General features: G+C 34.8%; 2 protein-coding genes across 5 annotated transcripts; one reads left to right on the top strand and one right to left on the bottom strand.

Annotated features, from left to right (window-relative positions):
• Positions 1-18: 18 nt before the first annotated feature.
• TRMT13 (tRNA methyltransferase 13) lies at positions 19-6,474 on the top strand. 2 transcript variants are annotated; one of them, XM_085231752.1, is made up of 11 exons: positions 19-171; positions 425-471; positions 565-631; positions 1,378-1,440; positions 1,557-1,626; positions 2,084-2,190; positions 2,683-2,850; positions 3,150-3,222; positions 4,059-4,133; positions 5,070-5,487; positions 5,811-6,474. In XM_085231752.1, exons 1-11 carry the CDS (start codon positions 19-21, stop codon positions 5,986-5,988), a joined length of 1,419 nt encoding a protein of 472 aa, XP_085087878.1. In that variant the 3' UTR covers positions 5,989-6,474. The 2 variants fall into 2 exon arrangements, with proteins under 2 accessions (XP_085087878.1, XP_085087877.1); XM_085231751.1 differs by having other exon boundaries at positions 19-186.
• On the bottom strand, positions 4,030-18,008 carry LRRC39 (leucine rich repeat containing 39). Of its 3 annotated transcripts, none has more exons than XM_085231756.1 (11): positions 17,005-18,008; positions 14,222-14,331; positions 13,286-13,447; positions 12,282-12,387; positions 11,097-11,253; positions 10,417-10,553; positions 8,589-8,734; positions 8,046-8,198; positions 6,994-7,133; positions 6,245-6,311; positions 4,030-5,393 (listed from the first exon to the last, which is right to left on the bottom strand). In XM_085231756.1, the coding sequence occupies exons 3-10, from the start codon at positions 13,408-13,410 to the stop codon at positions 6,247-6,249; spliced, it is 1,029 nt and encodes a 342-aa protein (XP_085087882.1). In that variant the 5' UTR covers positions 13,411-13,447; positions 14,222-14,331; positions 17,005-18,008; the 3' UTR covers positions 4,030-5,393; positions 6,245-6,246. The 3 variants fall into 3 exon arrangements, with proteins under 3 accessions (XP_085087882.1, XP_019474043.2, XP_019474044.2); XM_019618498.3 differs by lacking the exon at positions 17,005-18,008 and adding an exon at positions 15,516-16,967 and having other exon boundaries at positions 13,286-13,480; XM_019618499.3 differs by lacking the exon at positions 17,005-18,008 and adding an exon at positions 15,516-15,772.
• Between the last annotated feature and the right edge of the window lie 84 nt (positions 18,009-18,092).

Raw genomic sequence — 18,092 nt, 5'->3', positions numbered from 1 at the left:
GGGTGCGGCGGGAAGGAAATGGCGGCGCTGGAGGCGGCTGGCGGTGGCCCGGGCTCCGGGGCCGGCCCGCTGCCGGGGCGGTGCGCCTTCTTCGTGCGGAGGAAGAGGCGCTTCTGCAAGATGGTCCCGGCGCCGGGGAGACGCTTTTGCGGGGAGCACGGGCAGCAGGAGGTACCGCGTGCCGGGGTGAGGGGAGGGGCAGCCCGGGCACCCGGGTCCCGCACGGACGAACCGTCGGTTCGGCCCCGCGGTAGTGCTGCCGTTAGTTATGAGTCTGGGATCTGCTGGAGCGTTCGGTTCCTGCTCTGTTTCTCCAGACCCCTCTGAATAGATTGTTTGCGATTCTCAGATGTTCCTCCGCAGCTTCTGTACAACAGGAACACTGAATGCACTCTGACGTGTTGTTTAAAACTTTCTTAACCAGAAAGAAAATGACAGGAAAAGAATTCCGTGCCCTCTTGATCCGAAACAGTAAGTAGATGCAAAATACTTTTTTTTTTTTCTAACATCAGAGATCTCACTATAACTGGTGTGACTTGCTTTTCCTTTCTCTTTGGATTTTAGTACCGTGTATGAAGACCAACTACAAAAACATTTAAAAAAATGTAATTCCAGAGAGAAGCCAAAGCCGGTGAGTGTACAGTCAGCTGTGCAGCCCTGCCCATGACAGCCTTGCATAGCAGCCCCTGCAGTGCCATAGGGAAGGGAAGACCCAGTGGTTGCAGGCGCTGCGGTCAACGCAGCATGGTAGGAGAGCACTTGTTCTTTTGAAATGGAATTCACTTCTGCTCCCTTTCTTCTGTATCCCCTTCCACTGTAGTTTGATTCTCTTAGTTATAAATGAAAACGTGGAATGGATTTTTTCACAAAAAACGTTTTCTGAGAGTGGTCTCTCGCAATGCCACCACAACTCTCATTTTGCCTTGGAAAAACAAAACTAAAAAGGGAGCTGTAGATGTTTCCTTGCCTCTGGCACTCTCCTAACCCAGCCCTGCCAGATCTGTGCAGGTTAGCGGTGAGTCATGGAAAGCTTGGCTGACAGATGCAGGCAGTGCGAAAGAATGAATAGGATAGGATGCGTGTTTCAGCAGCTGTTCCAAGACAACATAATAACTGCTGCAGTTGTGAAGCTGTCACTGTGACCAGTCTAGAAAGCATTAACAGCTTAGTTCTTACTAACATGTTTAATCTTGTAAAAATGTGCTAGAACAGTGACTTATTCTGGGGACTCAGGATTGGACTTTAGGAAAAGAGTTCTTTTTTCCTTTGCAGTAGATTCCTGTCGCTGTGTACAGTATGATGAAAGCACTGAAGAACTTAGCTTTTTGCTTCAGAGTAATAAATAGAATCAGATTGGTTTTCTTTTGCTTTTCAAAGGTCTACTTTGTTCAAGATATTAATGCAGGTGTAAAAGAAGTAGCAGAAATACCAGAAAATCAAGTGAGTACATTTATTTGTTCTAATGCTTTTGCCCTACATAACATAGTGCCATTTATGGTATGACTAAAGAACTGGCAAAAAAAAATTCTTGCCCTTGTGTTTTTTTCCTTAAAAAGGTAACTCTCTCTTCCCTATCCAAAGAAGACCTTGAGAACTTAATTATCAAGTTGAAAAAAGCAAGTAATGGTGAGCTCACCTAATACTAAAAATAATACATTTTGAATAAATGTCTCATTGTTATTTTTGCTGTTAAATACTTATGAAAAGATGAGATGAACTTGATACTGGACAAATCTGAAGTAATTAAGATGTAGGCTAACATCTGCATTTTACTCAGCGGAATAAACTAAGTTGAAGGAGTGATAGAATGTTGATCTTTTGCCATACATCTACTTTCCCTTCCTTCTGTGCTTCTTTTTTTTGTTGTTTTCCGCTCAAAAAACACTACAGATAAGAAAATATATATTTCTGTTACAAAGATACAATGATAGACTTAAGCTCCCAAAAGGGTATTTAGTTCCTGCCATAATTTGAGCTTGTATCTGATTATGAGTTGTAACATACATGAACATGAGTTTTGCAATGTGTTGCAAAAACAGAAACACTTAAAACCTATACTGAAAAATTCTGCATTTGTGTGCAGGTCTGGAACTTGACCTTAAAGAACAAGTACTCTCTCACCAGGCTTTACAGGAAGCCTTAAATGACCCAAAGAACGGGGACTCTGCTTTCAAACACTTGAAACAACAGGTATGGCTACTGCTATGGATGACTTTAAAAAGGTGTAACTGTTCTAATGGCTGCATGTGCATAGTGTTAGATACTTTATACAGAGTAAATCTGATGCTTTATAATTCTGTGCTTTTCAAATACTGGCGCATATATATATATAATATATATATATATTATATATTCAAATACTAGCACATATATATATAAAAGAACAGCTGCTTTGGTAAGAGTTAGTAATAGTACTGAAGTACCTGAGCTTTCATTTATATATTTTTATTTTATATTGAATTAAGATAAATCAGAGTTACTGAGTGGAGTTCTGTGGCAGGGTAATGCTTATTAGCCAGAAATTATAATCCTTTTCCTGTGTGTGCACAGAATCTCTTTCCTAATCTGTCAAGGAAGGAGGACTTGAAAAAGTTTTCTGCAGTTTGGTGGAATGATGATTTTTTTTTATCAGGCATCATCATATATTTGCATGATTCATAAATAATCTTTTGATATTTGTAGGCTTCTATTTTAGGTAACATGGAAAAATTACATTTGCTTGGTCCAGGAAGATGTTTTGTTGAGTTTGGAGCTGGGCGAGGAAAGCTATCTCACTGGGTTGATATTGCCTTACAAGATACTGAAAATATTCAATTTTTGCTTGTAGAAAGGGCAACTACAAGATTCAAGGTAAAAGAGGATATTGTCATATTAGCAGAGTATAATTTTTAAACTGTTGTCATCAAAGCTGTTAGCATTTGCTTTTCATCTTCCAAAATAACATAAAGTCTTTAAAACATTAAAAGTTCTGCAAGTGTGATTGTATGTGTTCCATACTTTGCCAATAGTACACTTATTAGAAAAAATTCTTGCTGTCTTAATGTTGGAAATTAACTTCAAAAGTTACTAAAGCTGGTCACTAAGAGCTGCAGCAAAACTATAATTATTAGCAGACAATCCTATTTAATTATCGTGTTTTGTTTGCATAGGTGGATGGAAAACATAAAAAGACAGATTCTATATTTGAAAGGCTTCAAGTTGATATTCAGCATTTATGTTTAAGTAAGTTATTTCTTGACCTTCATACCTCTAAAATAGAGGCTTTATTTTAGAAATGAATACTGGATATCGAGTCTATTTGTATGTAGCATGCTTATGTGTACCAGGTTCTCAGTGGTTGCTTGGACACATCAACAGTGCATGTATATATAAAAAAGTAACAATTTGAATTATTTGAAATTTTCTGCTTTTTAGAATTATAGGGTGGAAAACACCAAAATAAGTAATACATTGTTGTTGTTTTTTAGAAGTTGCATGTTTATACACCTTAGTTTTACATGTGCAGAAAGAAATAAGTTGTGTAGTTGTGTGTATCACTGCATGCTACTCAAATCAGTGCTATGGAGTATGTAGGGACAGCTGTCGAAAGACTGGAATAGTTAAATGGATAAATTTATCCTAGCTTAAATGCAAAATCCTGTATTTCCAATACTGCATTTTAAAAGGTTATTTAAATACTTTGCCTTTATTATCTGGAGCTAATCTCTCAGCCGCAGATAATTCCAGAGTTCTCTGGTAATCATTTTACTGCTGTATATTATTGCCACTTGGGAAGAAAAGAGTGTTGCTTCCTAACAGCATTAAAATATATTCTTTCCTTTTTGCCAGGGCCGAGTTGTTAAAGAATAACCTAACTATATGATTCTCAGACACAGAATCTGCTGCTTTTCATTTCAAAATAATTTCAGTAGCTTATAACTCTGTGTACAAACCATTGTATTTTTAGTACTGGTAAACATTTATTTGTTAAATGTGCTGAAATATAATTATCCAGAACAAGTATTTGCCCAACTAACATAGTACATGTCATTGTGTATTTTGTTTTGTTTATTTTTCAGATAAGGTACCTATTTTAGAGAAGAAAAAACTACCAGTGGTAGGAATTGGGAAACATTTGTGTGGTGCTGCCACAGGTATGCGTGATAGGTGTTAACCACAGGACGACAGGATATTAAGCCTTACATTCTGAAGGGAATGATCTTCCAAATAGTTATGCTTTTCTCTCCCTGTTACTACTTGTTGGTGAATACAGAAATTCTATTCCAAATATCTGTTAACTATAGTAGAACAGAAAAATGTATAATAGTAGACAAGTTTTACTTTAGACAGAAGCAAAACCTTTCTAGTTTATTACAGAGTAGACCAAAGGATAGAGTGGGGCATGGGTCATGTATTTGTCAGTGGTTGAGAGTATTTTCTTTTTTGCACCATCTTCTCTACCCTAATATATTTTTCTTTCTAAAAGTATATTCGCTCTGTCTGAATACATATCCCAAGCAAACAATATGAACTTTTTTTCCTGTACTGATAATTTTAAACTATTACACTTTTCCTAATGTTATATGCTTAACTAAGTTGAGAAAGACCTCTCATGTATAAAGCTTATATAGGTATTGTTACAAAGACGACACCGTTAAACATTTAAGAAGTATAGGTATTATTAAGAAGCATTTGGACATTAAGAAGCATATCTATTAAAGAGAGTGTGTCCTGGATGTGAAACTTTTAGAGCAAATATTTGCATGCTTTATAAGGGAGGATAAGTATGCCAGTCTGGTAATCAAAATATTTCAGCTTGATTGGGGTAGAAGAAAGACTGAAGAGAATAAGAACTTAATAGCTGTACAGGACTCATAATATTCATTTAGCATATAAAGTTTTCATGCTTTCACAGTATGCTTCTTATTTTTAGCTATCCTCAAGTTGTTGCTTTTTGGCTTGTGATGCACACTTTTGTTCTTTGTGGGAAGCACGTTCCCAGCAGCAATATAGCCTATGTAAGTAAAGGCAAGGTGTACATTGCTCTTATTTTCAGCATCTCTCTCTTTTTTTTGTTTCTTTTCCCCCAGATCTTGCTTTGAGATGTTTGGTAGAAAGTTATGCAACTTGCTGTAATGAAGAAGATGAAGAGCCTGCACCAAAGCGTACTAAGAATAATGCAGAAGGAGCTTCTGACAGTTCAAATGATGACAACAATGAAAGGAACAAAGAAGACTTTAAGCCTGTAGCTGGAATTGTTATTGCGCTGTGTTGCCATCACAAGTGTGACTGGACACATTATGTAGGCAGAGAGTTCTTTAGATCAGTAGGACTTGGACCAGTAGAATTTCATTATTTTCAAAGGATGAGTAGCTGGGCCACTTGTGGCATGAAAGGAACCATAACCAAAGCCTCTACAAATGAAGAAAGTGAAGATCACACTAACAACACAGAAGAGCATGACCAAACATACAGTAAAACAGAGACTGGTTCTGACGCTCTACAAGGGTACGTGATTTTTTTTTTTTTTTCCCCCCTAGCATAAAAACTCTTACAAAAATCAGTATTATGGATATTGAAACATGAAATTGGTTTGGGTCTTCAAAATAACTCATTTTACAGAAGCAATATAATTACTTATTGTATAGAAATATTCCACTTTAAAAACAGAATTTTCATGAACATAAATATATAAATATGCTCGCCTGATTTGAAGTGAAATTATACTGACTTTAGTAGTCTTTTTAAGTTCAACTGCTAATGTTAATTAACAAAATTATTCTCCTAACATATTCTGTTCTTTTTTTTTACCCCCATCTCCGTGAAATTAGGCTCCTTACTGTTGAAGAGAGAAAGCAGATAGGTTCCCTCTGTAAACTTGTGATTGATCACGGACGGATCAGATATTTACAACATCGAGGATACGAGGCTGCACTACAGTATTATACAGATTCCTCTGTGTCCTTGGAGAATGTCCTGTTGACAGCTGTCCCAGAGACAACTACATGACAAGATACAGATTTGGAACTGGCAGAAAAACTACAAAATCTATCTGGATTGTATAAAAAGCAGATTCAGTGCTTACAGAAAACCTGTTCTAGTCTTTCTTATCCGAAAAAAAGGTTTTATATTTCCCAGTTTGACTGGAAATTAAAAATATGCAAAGCAGTTCTCATTACTAGAAAATTGAAATCCCTAAGAATACTTGAAACTAATTGCAAGCTGTATTGTTAGGAAGAAGCATCTTTTGATAGTTTCTACTTACAGTTAAGTTCCTTCATCATTAGCAGTTATGATAGGAGAAGCATCAGAAGTGCAGCTTTCCACATTTCCTGAAAGACAGTGGGTTAAAATAAGAGAAATTAACATAATTTGTTTCCAGTTAGATATTCAGGATAGTTTTGTATTTCCTCCTAAATTATTTAAGTATTCTTAGGTACTTATTTCATCAGCTCTAGGAGCATTCATTAAAAAATAAAACTTATTTTTAAACCACTTGTTTTGATGTATTCTTGTTAATTTAAATATTCATTCATAAAACACGGATAAGAAAAAAGTTAGCTTAGGGTTCTGAAGAGCGTTTTAAAGCTTCGAGACATGCAGAATGGAAGATCAAAGAAAATGTTTTTATATCTTCAGTGGATGGAATTCTCTACAAGCTGCCACCTGCACATCTGTTTAGAAGTGCTTATTTTGATCTTTTACTGAAGCCATTAAGCAGGCAGAGAAATGTAATCTGTTTCCTTTGACATTACTAGTGGCAGGGTTTTTTGGCATAGCAATTTAGAAATGAGATGAAAGTGTAGGGGGCGCTTTGCTTAGGAGACTGGATTTTTGTCAGGGAGAGACAGAATTCTCCCCATCCTCAGTAAAATTCAGCTTGCAGACTTTGGAAAATACTAATCCAGGCTTTTCATGTCTCATTTGTATACGTACTCTAGTTTTCTTTTATCCAGCTTAGCCTTCCCTTTGTCACTTCATTCCAGAGGGACTGGAATTAACAAAAAAACATACCTCTTTTCTTCAGTGACTCCTGGATATACATGTGCATGAATTCAATGCCGAACATTTCCTGTTGCTCCTCTTCTTCTGTATTCTCACATGGAGGGAGTGTTATCTCTAACTCCAGTGGGTTGTCTCTGAAGTTGACAAATCTGTCAGGTCAGTGGAAAAGGTTATGCTTGCACTGCATCTTGACCAGAGAGAACTTTTGAAACTGAATTAAGATTTATCTGCTAATATTTAGAACAAGAGAAACAGAATTTATGGATATTTTTCCAGATGCTATGAGCCTTACGTTGAAACCACCAACGCATTAGCAGAATCAGATAACTAAATGAAGAAGAATTCTTATAATAATTAGCTGACAGTTGTGGGAGAAAACATTGCAGTTCTCATAATTTTATCTTATGGGTTCACTTTGTTGTCAGCATAATCCAGCTTCCACAGATAAGCAGATCAGAACAAGTGTGCAAATGCTGGTGTTCTAATTGCAAGGTAAGTCCACCCAATGTCCCTCTGTTCTTAGTCCACTCCCATAGTTTGTTCCATGTATACCATGGCTTGACCATTTATGATGCTTGCCTTAGGGTAATACTACAGTGTGCCCATGATATTCTAACAGCTGTAGGAAGGAGGCCAAATAAACCCCATAAAACAGACATTTCCCTACTTTAGGAGAGTATCACCTCTGAGTCGTTCTCCCTCAAATCATTACACCCCACAATAGCTACCATTTACCCAAGAACAACTGAGACTATGTAGATAAAGCCTACAGACCTTTCTTTACAAATTAAAGCTTATACAAGCTTATGTGTCCCTGATGTGCAGAAATGTATTTGTCTCCTTAAACTTTGGGAGTGTAACTATCATAGTTTACACTCTTCAAATGCACTGTGCTTCTTAAAGCTTTCTTGACTGGATTCTCAAATGTTGTGAATCTGTGTGTTGTGAATTATGCTGTATATCTGTGAACACACCTTTTCCTCTTCCTTAGCATCACTCTGATACACAACTTAAGGGAAGCTTTAAAACTTATCTGCTGCTTATCTGTTGCTTTTTCTTACCTCAGATTTGTCATGTGCGTCATACAAGAAGGAATATCCTTAAGTTTGTTGTTGCTAAGAACAAGAGTACTAAGATTTTTCATATTAACAATGGTTTCTGGCAAAGAGTTAATCTCATTCCTTTGGAGCCATAAAGTATGGAGATTTTCCATTCTGTAAAAGTAAGTATTTCTTCAGTCAACATTTAGAAAATTTGTATAAATGATTGATAAGATTTATTTTCTAAATTGATTGTTTTTAACAGCCACATAAAGGACTCAAATAAAGAATAATAAAAATCTCTAAGAAGATCCCATATCCAAGATAACTATCTAAACTGCTACTTGAAAATGTCATTAGCAAGAAACATTTAACTTGGTAACAGTACATGTACTATTTATATATTTACTTAATTATTCCAACTTATCAAATACTCACAAAAGCTGACAAATCTTAAGTTTGCCATCAGGTTAATATTGAAATAGCTTTTGAAACAGGATTTAATCATTAGAATTTCAATGCAGTATAATTTAGACTATGATGTGAGCTTTGAGCTGGGTTTACCTGTCAATAGCATCAGGAAGCTTCTGGAGTCGATTTCCTCCCATATCTAACCATTCTAGATTTGGCATGTTCAGAAGAGCTGAAGGGATGGTGGTAAACTGATTCATACACAAATCTATGTGTGAAAGCTTCTTTAAATCACTTAGCTGAAAGGAAAGAGATTTAATGCAATTTTGTATTGATGTTCCATTACAGCACTCATGTCATGTTTACTGAAAAAAAGAAAATTTAACATTAAAATTAACATTTCATTTAACATTAAAACACACTTTGGAGTTTGTAAACACAGAATGGTTTCTGAGTTACATTAACTGAATTTCAGTGTACAATTACAGCACTTACCTGGGACGTAGGTTTCAAGCTGTTCAGGTGGTTACACTTTATCACCTTTGTCTCATTTAAGGTGAGCGCCCTAAATGCTGAGAAGCTGAATGTCATGACTACAATGCAGATACATCCCAAATATAAAGAAAAGGATTTTTAAAGACATCACCTGGAGCTATTTAAAAGATGTGTAGATGTGGTGCTTAAGGACATGTTTTAGTGGTAGACTTGGCAGTGGCTACGTTAAGGGTTGGACTAAATGATCTTAAAGGTCTTTTCCAACATAAATGTTTCTGTGATTATATTCTACGATCACTGTCTTTAGTATTTCATGCTCAGCTGGTGCTTCTCCATGCAAGTTGCTGTATTTCAGTAAGCAAATATTTAGTTTTTGTGGTTCCTATTGCATAGATGGCATTTTGGAGGGAACTTAGATACTTTCAGTGTTGTGAAGTCCATTAGTGCTGCAAGACATTAAAAATTAAACATAGCCTCAATGAGTGCTGCAACACCTAGTTCCTTTGGTGAATCATGTATTCAAATGTTTTTTATAATTTTCAGGCAATGCAAAGATGTTTGATGGCAAATCTGGCCCAAAAGAAGTACTTGCATGTACACAGAACCACGGTAAATTTACACTAAATATCTCCGATGTTTGCCACGTGATGATCTCAACAGAAAAGAACTATGTATTTACTATTACTTACTATGAGCTGTTATTTTAAGAGCTATTGCTCTATATTAAATCTTACAACTTGTATCCATGTAGATTTAGTAAATTCTGCGTTTTGACTAATCATGTATGTTTTTATTTGAAGATTTGTTGGGTATTGTCGCTTGGACTCAATTTTGCAATGCTCCATTATTGTGTTTTTTTAATACACTAGAAGAAGCAAATATGGTTACGTACTTGACATTTCCGTACCTAGGAGGCTAATAGTTGGAGATGTAGGTCTCTCTCACATATAAGTTAGACCAAATTAAATCTCAACAGTATGTAAGCAATTGCTTTATTCTCATTTAATTGCTTTCAGCATCTTCTCAGAACAAAATTAATTCAACTTTTTGCGCATAGGCAATTGTCTAAATCACACAAAACCTTTTCATAGCTAGAAGTCCAGGTAAAGTTGTTTTCAATTATATGGTGGCAAATGGCATGAACTTGCATTCTCAGCCTTAAAAGGGAACTCATCTGTGCTAAGGTATCAGATCCACAGTGGGGTAAATCAATCAGTGCAGATCTTCAGCCTAAAATAACATCAAGTGTATTGCTGTCCTGTATGCTCATTTATCTAGACAAAGATTAGCTCTTGCAACTACTCAGGTATATTTGCCCTTGTCATGTGTCTTCAGTTGGATTAGTGGTATGAAAACTGTTTATGTGTGCACTTATATGGATTAGTTATAACATTAGAATACCAAAGCAAATATAAGAACACAGAGTAAATTCAAAATATACACCACAAAATAAATAAGTAAATAAATAAATCAGAATAGTCAAAACCTGTGGAGGAAGATCACAGATATTCCTGTTGACAGCCAGTTCCAATCTTTCCAGACTGATGCAATTACTTATTTCCTTAGGAACAGACTTTATTCTATTGTAACTGAGAAGCAGCTCTTGGAGGCCAGTCAGCTGGCCTGCAGAGAGCAGAAATGAGAAAGAATGAACATAAATGTTTATTGTATTTGAAATAGAGCATAAATGTTTTTCATGTTATCCTAATAATGCTATAGAAGAGTTCTGTGTTCTCATAGTATATAAATAAATAAAAAATTTAAATTAAAGGATTTCAGGACTCTAGTACAGAGTCCTAGATGAGTACTTCAAAAAATCCAAGAACTTATGAAAAGAACAACTCACACCATGAACTCAGAACTTGAAGCCTGTTTTTCAGTATCACTTTTCTAAGCAGGCTCTCTTATGTCTAATATCTGTTGTGCTTTCCCCCCCATGGAGAGCTATCATGAAGATATGCCTTCTCCATCTGGCCTTTAAAAAAAAAAAAAAAAGTTTATGGGGAATTGGTGGCCATAAGATCTCTATCTAACTGCCAAATACAAGTAATGTTTTCTAACTACACAGCTGTAAACTTATGGAGGTAAAATGCCAAGAAATTGCATGCTTGTAAAACATTAATTTTCATAGAAAAGCAATATAAAACAAAATAAAGTACAGCTCACCAATTTCTTTAGGTATGCTTTCTATTGAATTCCGGGATAGATCGAGAACAACAAGATTGTGAAATCTTCCAACAAACTGAGGAATTTTCTGCAAGCTAGTCCTATGAAGCTGCCATTCTTGGAGATGGACTAATTTCAATAAGCAGGAAGGTAATGTCTAAGACAAGAAATATAAATCCAAAAAATTTCAGCTTAATAAACAAGAATATGGGTTTAGTCAAAAAGTGGTGGTAAGATTTTTCTCATTAATATTTTTTATTGTGATTTAAAAATAATAATAATAAATATTTCCTTCTTCTCAAGCTCCACAGTAACATCCAAAGAAGAACTCTATCAGTGAGGGTCATTCTAACCATCAGTTTCATCTGCAGACTGTTTTCTTTCAGGATTTAGACATCTGCACTACTGCCATTGCTTGAAAGGTTTCAGGGGTTTCAGGCTTTATAACTGAGGATGAAGCTGCTCTAAATGGATTGTTGCCTTTAAATGATTATCTAAAATAAGAGCAGAAGGATAGAAACACTCCAGTCTTTCCATGTTACAAATTCCAAACAAAAAACAGAGCTTTCCTATATTGAACACCAGAGTATTGCTGTCAGGGCTGTAACTCTTACTGACCTCAACACAGTCTAATTCTCTTCATCGAACTGGCACCTGCATTTCTGCATTGATAAAGCTACCAGCTCTGTAACTTGTCTTCACTGCTAGATTCCATTCTGTCGTTGATTCTACAGTTAGCCAACTCCCTGCATGCATTAGAAATAAGAATCTGAGAATCTAACTCGCTCGTTGTCATTCAGAAAGTAAGTAACAATAAAAAAATCTATTTGAGCATCTAAACACAGGGGTTTTTCATCTTGAGATATTTCAGTGCTTTGGGTGCATTAACAAAACAAAGATGTACCTAATTAAACTCATATTTTGCAATGTAAAATCACTTCTAATGCAAGAAAGTCTTCTGGGCTTTATTTTTGCAGAGGAATGCTTAATACCCGAAACTAAAAAAATCAGCTTGCTTTTACATTCTCACAATAGTGGATCTCAATTCATGGTTAGCAAAGAAAAACATGAGCATTTCATTATTAGAAATAGTAAAACCGCGAGTGTAAAGATGTAAATAGTAGTCTTAAAATGCATCAAGTCATTCAGTCTTCATTCAGCAATATTAATACCTATACACAATACCTTCCATTCTTCTTCCTCTATCCTTAAAACTGCTCTTCCATCTTCATTAACTACTTTCTCTTTGAGTTTTGCTAAAGTGGTTCTCTCCTCCCAGACAAGCAGTAACCTACAAAAGAAAGAAAATTTGTCAGTGGTGCAGCTGTAAATAAAGTCAATAATTACCAACCATTCTATTTTTGGAAAAACAAAGAGGCAGAAGTTACTTTGAATGAGTAACAATATTGTTTCTCAATGTTAATTATATTATCAATTGAGGGAAGATAAGAACATAAAGTAATGTTTGACTGAGTTAATTTATAGTAATTCTATTCATCTGCAGCTCTGCATAGATTAGTTTTACAGTCAAAAGGAAAATAAAACTTTATTCAGTTTCATCACATTGCAGCCAGAAAATAGAAAATAAATTCATGTAAAGTGACAGTTCCAAAGTCATAAATTTTGAAACAATCTCGTGGTGGGACAGAAAACTTTCAGTTCCACCAAATAGAAGTTCACTCAAACAATGCCAATCAGCTAGAGATTCTTTTAGCTTTGTTTTTAGTGGGGACTTCAACAAGAATTTTAATAATTAACCCACTTCTTTTTCTGCTTTTATTTTCCATTTATGACTTCTGAATTTGTTATTCCATTTCAAACTTCTGACAAATGAAGAATGGTTCCAAAAATGCTAAACTTCTTCACATTTAATGAAATTGCTGGCTACTCAGAGAAGACCAAACAACTGTTAATGAGAATAAAAAAATTAGAGCTAATTAGAGCATGCACACAAAAGAGGATTTTAATATCTGTATTTATTAGATTTATTAGATTATATGCTAATATTTTTATCACAGAACACATCTGATTGATTGACCTGAACGTATTGACAGATTCTAACCAGTGGGAGTTCTACTGCAGTAAAGACTAAAGAATTAGACTGTGGATGAGTTTGGAAAGACTACTTCTAGTCTTCTGCAATGTAACTTAGAGTCTAGGTTTTCACATATCATCTACAGTTTACCTACCTTCCTGCAGACCTCTCTCTGAACTCCTTTTCTTTCCGTAATTCTTCATTTATCTTCTGTATTCTCACTTCCCAAAGTGTCTTTACAGCAGTGAATGATCCAATGCAAACAGCAGTTTCAGTCATGATTCTTACATGTTCAGGTTCAATCGCAGGACTCCAACTGTGAATTTCAGTGCCTTAGTGCTTGTATCACCTACCGCATGGGGGCAGTGACATGAAAACTAAAATACAGACTATCTCCTTGATTGTATCATTGAATATAGTTAATGTAGAGCTAACAGAATATTACCAATTGCTTTCTATGTACAAAATAATTGCACCCAGTTAAATTTTCTGAAATAAAATACAATGTAAACAAGTAAAAATGGTAATTAGTTTCAAAAACCAGCTTTCAACAAAATCATTATGCAATGATCTAGAGAATTTACCATGGGAGCTCATTAAACCACAGCACTATTATCAAAGATGCTGACACAACTAAAATAAATAGTGACAAAAAAATAATTAGAAAGTATAAAGAATTTCAACATTCATTTTGGGAAGCAAATTAAATACTAACTTGAATGTACAATTTTGAACTTTTTTTTCCCAGAGGTACCTGTATGAAGGACCTTTTTACAACCTCTTCTGTATTCTTCTTGAGAACAACTCTTTCTTTCAATTCATTACAATTGTAGACTGAGAACAGCCATCATTATTAACTCTGGGGATAAGAATTCATTCCCCTTCCAGGAAGAAATTAGTGTTCTGTGCAACTCCAGGTAATTAATCATTACAGTTGCATCCTGGATAGTATAAATACTTGCAATGAAAGGAATTTTGCACTTCAGAGAAATTGATATATTGCTAGAAACATATTAGCATGTGCATTTGTTTGTATTATTTTTCTTAATAGTATCTCTCACAGTATAGTGTACAGTTAGTAATGCATTACCTTTTTAAAAAAGACTTCTCATACTCTTCACATCTCTTTCACCATCTTGTAGTCCTCCCGAGTGTCAAGATCCAAATCAAATCAGGCTAATGTTTTGAAATCATTTTTTCCTTAGGGAGACAATTAATACATAATTTTCTGAAGAGCAGTGAAGACACTCATTCCAGTAAGTACACTCTCCTAAAAAGCATTCTATTGCCACTTTTTGTTTACCATGTCTTTTGCTAACATGGTTGTTTGTGCAGTCCAATTGTACTGAAATCACTTTAAAAGGTACAGACAAGCAAATACTAACTTTAAATTGTCAAGATTGATTCCTGTTCTGAAGACAGCATGAAATCATGTTATAAACCTTGATCCCCCACCCCCCTCCCAAAGAAAAAAAAAAGAGAGAGAGAGAGAATCTGGTCCAATACTTCTATACTAAGAATTATTAACCATTCTTTACTTGTTAAGGAAGAGTGGCAGGATTTGACAGGTGATACAAAAGGCATCTGACAATGAGGCACAATGCTGTCTGGTACTCAATTGGGAATTCAATCCCTTTTTAGGGATTCAATCCTTTCTTCTCTGTAACTAGAAGATTTTTTAATCTTTCCCTTCCCTGCATCAATATGATCACAATTAATTGCTGTACTTTGAAAGACTAACTTCTTTTTTCAGTGGTACTCCTAGTAAATATCTTTCCATTCCTCATCCCAACATGCAACACTAGTGACTAAAACACTGTATGAGGCTTTTTGTTCCAATTAGCAGTTGTGATTTAAATTGCCTTATTTTCAGAATTAGTCTTCTACTGAGAAAAAGTGATTTACCTGATCAATCATACCTGTTGTTCGGACATTTTCAGATAGAAAACTACAAATCGTTTGAGGTATGTTGTACAAAAAAGATACAAAAAGGTTCCAATTTCTGCAAATTCTACAACTTGGCACTACTAAAGCCAATTTCAGACCATACAATCAATACAGTACTTACTTTTAGTGAAAGCTTTCACTCGGCAAAAAGTGGACAGCATATAATTCAATTCTAAAACATTGCTTTAGAACTATGAAGTAAGAAAGCCCCTAAGTACATGATTCTACTTTCAGGTATACTTAATTATATAATACCAAGGTTACTGTCAAATCTTCTTGATATTTTCCTGACAAACAATAAAACACAATAATCACATTGCCACTGACAATTAAGAAGTGAATTCCCAAAGGTGACTGTAAAATAAACACAAATTACTACCATCTAATTACCCCCCAAAATCACCTCCAAGCACCTGAGAGAGTTTGGAACAACTTACCTCAAATATTTGGTTTTCAAAGATTTTCCATGACTCATTGCTTTCTGTGCAAGAGCCTAGGTAAGGTACAAATTTTGCTTGTACTGTCAAAACCATTTGGAACTCTCACTCAGACTGCAATGCAATGTCAGTCTAGTTCTAATTTTAGCCTATGCTGAGAATAGAAGGTATCACATGAGACACTTCTGCAACACCCCCCGACATTTACCATTCTTAATGTCTTCTTAGTTTGCTGAACATGACTGGACTCCCATAAGCTGCTTATAAGATCAATAAAAGTTAATAGCTCTGAACAAAAACAAATTAATTATACTTCATAATGCAAACTAAAAGTAAGCTAGTTTGGGCTTTTTTTTTTTTAATTCTTTCAGTGTTTATCTGCAAGATAACTGAGCTTCAAAAAACTCTTAGTACTGCTAATAATTAGTAACAGTGATTAATTAAACTAGAAGAAGTATTACGTAATTAAGTATTTTATTCATTGATTTTGCTCATGATGAATTCCCATGTAAATTGTCAAAGTCCAGGCAGAAAAGTAATTTTTATCATGGTATGCAGAGGGGTTATTTCTCACCACTCCCTTTTACATGCTTCCAATCATAAAACATTTTTAACATTCTATTTCGTCAAAGAGACATTGGAGAAGATAAAAGGCGACAACTGTCACAGTAAACAAGTATTAGAAGTTACATGATGGACTGTTTAGACCATTTTAACTTTGTTATTATTTTTGATGTTTAATATCTTTTTCTTCACTCAGACGGAAAGAGAGAGGCAGCAATTATCATAAAATCACTGGTTGAAACAGAAGTTATAAAACTGACTTGTTCTAACCTAGATTGCACTATTAGAATATAAAATAAGAAGACGAAACTTAAAAAATAGCACTCATTTGGTCACAGTAGAAAACGTTTTTAGTCATTATCAGCTTGACTTAGATTCTATCATTACCACACAAAACTTCATTATGGAAATTAAACCACAACAGTAATAATGAAAACTAAAAAACTAAAATATGAACACTAATTCCTATTTTAAAGGACACTAACTGCTTTAGCTTTTAATCTTCAAGGGCGCTCTTTTTTTGTGTGTAGGGAGGTGTGTTAGAACAAAGGAGAAAGTTATGCAAAAGTAAAAATGACGTCTTTAGTATAGGTATTGCTTCTTTTAGTTTTGGTAGAGGTTCAATACCCCCAGTATTTTTAATTAATTAATTTTTAAAATATAAATACAAGCTCTGCCCTCTTGAAAGAGACAAATAATTAGAGTTAGGCAAAATGAATTTTACCTTTCCTTTTACCAGGTCTTTGAGTGTTAAAGAAATTTCAAGCTTCTTTTGTGAGTAAAATTCTTCTCTAAAATATTTCAAGATCACTTTATCACTTTCTATCATATGCTTTTGTTTCCTCAACTTATTTTTTATATAAGGCTATAAAAGACTAAAAGACCATAAGACTAAAACAAAATACAATTCAGACTAAGCCCTTACCACAGTAACATGCTTGTAGGAGAGTAGCCATTAGGCTGTGCCCTTTTAGTAGTCTCAAGTGCAGTATGTTCTTTAAAATAAGTAGAGGATGTATCCACCTGTACAGGATCACCTGCATGAAATTCACATATAAAAAAAACAGTATTACTACAATTATTTGTGCCTTTAAGAAAATTTATTAGGAATAAATAAATCTGATAAAAATGAAATAGGTGATATGCACAACATATTAGTCAGAGTTTTCAGTAAGTGACTTACATAAAGGCACCTTATACCACTACAGAATTACAAATAGCACCTTACATGTATACTCCCCACCTACATTACCACCTTTCCTCTTGCTCAGTCTCAGCATCAAGGATAGCAGAGATTCTACCCCGGTAGCTTACATCTTGCATCTTCACAGCTAAACACATCAGGTTACTTTGGTCTACAACACTGGTGAATGTTCCTGTAAAGACAGTTTTGATATTTCTAAAGAAAGGAAGAAAACGTCCAATTTGCAAATTAATTTTTAAGGTCATACAACTGCTTTTTCTTGTGTCTGTTTCAAGCTTATGTTTTTAGACTGCATTTATATCCAACCATTTTCTAACTCCTACCAAATAACCACTACAGCCCTCATCATCGCTTAAGTTTACCTTTAAGCAGCACGATTATAATCTTTTCTGAAAGCATTAACTTGAACCTCTTCATTCTTTGCTTTGTATCAGTTATTCTTCATAATATTTTTATTAAATACTAATTCTTAGTTGTATCAGATTAACCTGTCAAGTTCTGGTAACTGAACATCAATAATGTAAGATGGTGCAAACTTCTAAAGTACATTCTCTTTGCTGTCAGACTTATTTAATGTCACAATAACTAATGAGATCTTCCTTTTCTACAAATAGATGTTTTCTGTAAGAAAAAAAAAACAGTGGAATTTAAGGACTGTAACTACTTCCAGACTATAAAAATACAGTATATCCTAGAGAGTTTCAAGGCCCTGATATTTGTCAGTAAATATTATCAGCAATATTTGAATAAATATGCCCTCTCATTTTATCATTTGATTAAGTACCTGTGCAACTAATACCAGGAAAAGT

This window comes from Meleagris gallopavo, chromosome 10, assembly GCF_905368555.1.
Source record: "Meleagris gallopavo chromosome 10, MGAL_WU_HG_1.1, whole genome shotgun sequence".
Taxonomy (NCBI): domain Eukaryota; kingdom Metazoa; phylum Chordata; class Aves; order Galliformes; family Phasianidae; genus Meleagris; species Meleagris gallopavo.
This window is presented reverse-complemented; position numbering and strand designations above follow the sequence as displayed.

Coding starts and splice junctions, on each gene's coding strand:
- LRRC39 (XM_085231756.1), bottom strand. CDS start 13,410: ATGACTGAAACTGCTGTTTGCATTGGATCATTCACTGCTGTAAAGACA. Junction 11,254..12,281: donor TAGAGGAAGAAGAATGGAAG/GTATTGTGTATA, acceptor TTCTTGTCTTAG/ACATTACCTTCCTGCTTATT. Junction 7,134..8,045: donor ACGCACATGACAAATCTGAG/GTAAGAAAAAGC, acceptor CTGACCTGACAG/ATTTGTCAACTTCAGAGACA.
- TRMT13 (XM_085231751.1), top strand. CDS start 19: ATGGCGGCGCTGGAGGCGGCTGGCGGTGGCCCGGGCTCCGGGGCCGGC. Junction 632..1,377: donor CCAGAGAGAAGCCAAAGCCG/GTGAGTGTACAG, acceptor TGCTTTTCAAAG/GTCTACTTTGTTCAAGATAT. Junction 3,223..4,058: donor TATTCAGCATTTATGTTTAA/GTAAGTTATTTC, acceptor TTTATTTTTCAG/ATAAGGTACCTATTTTAGAG.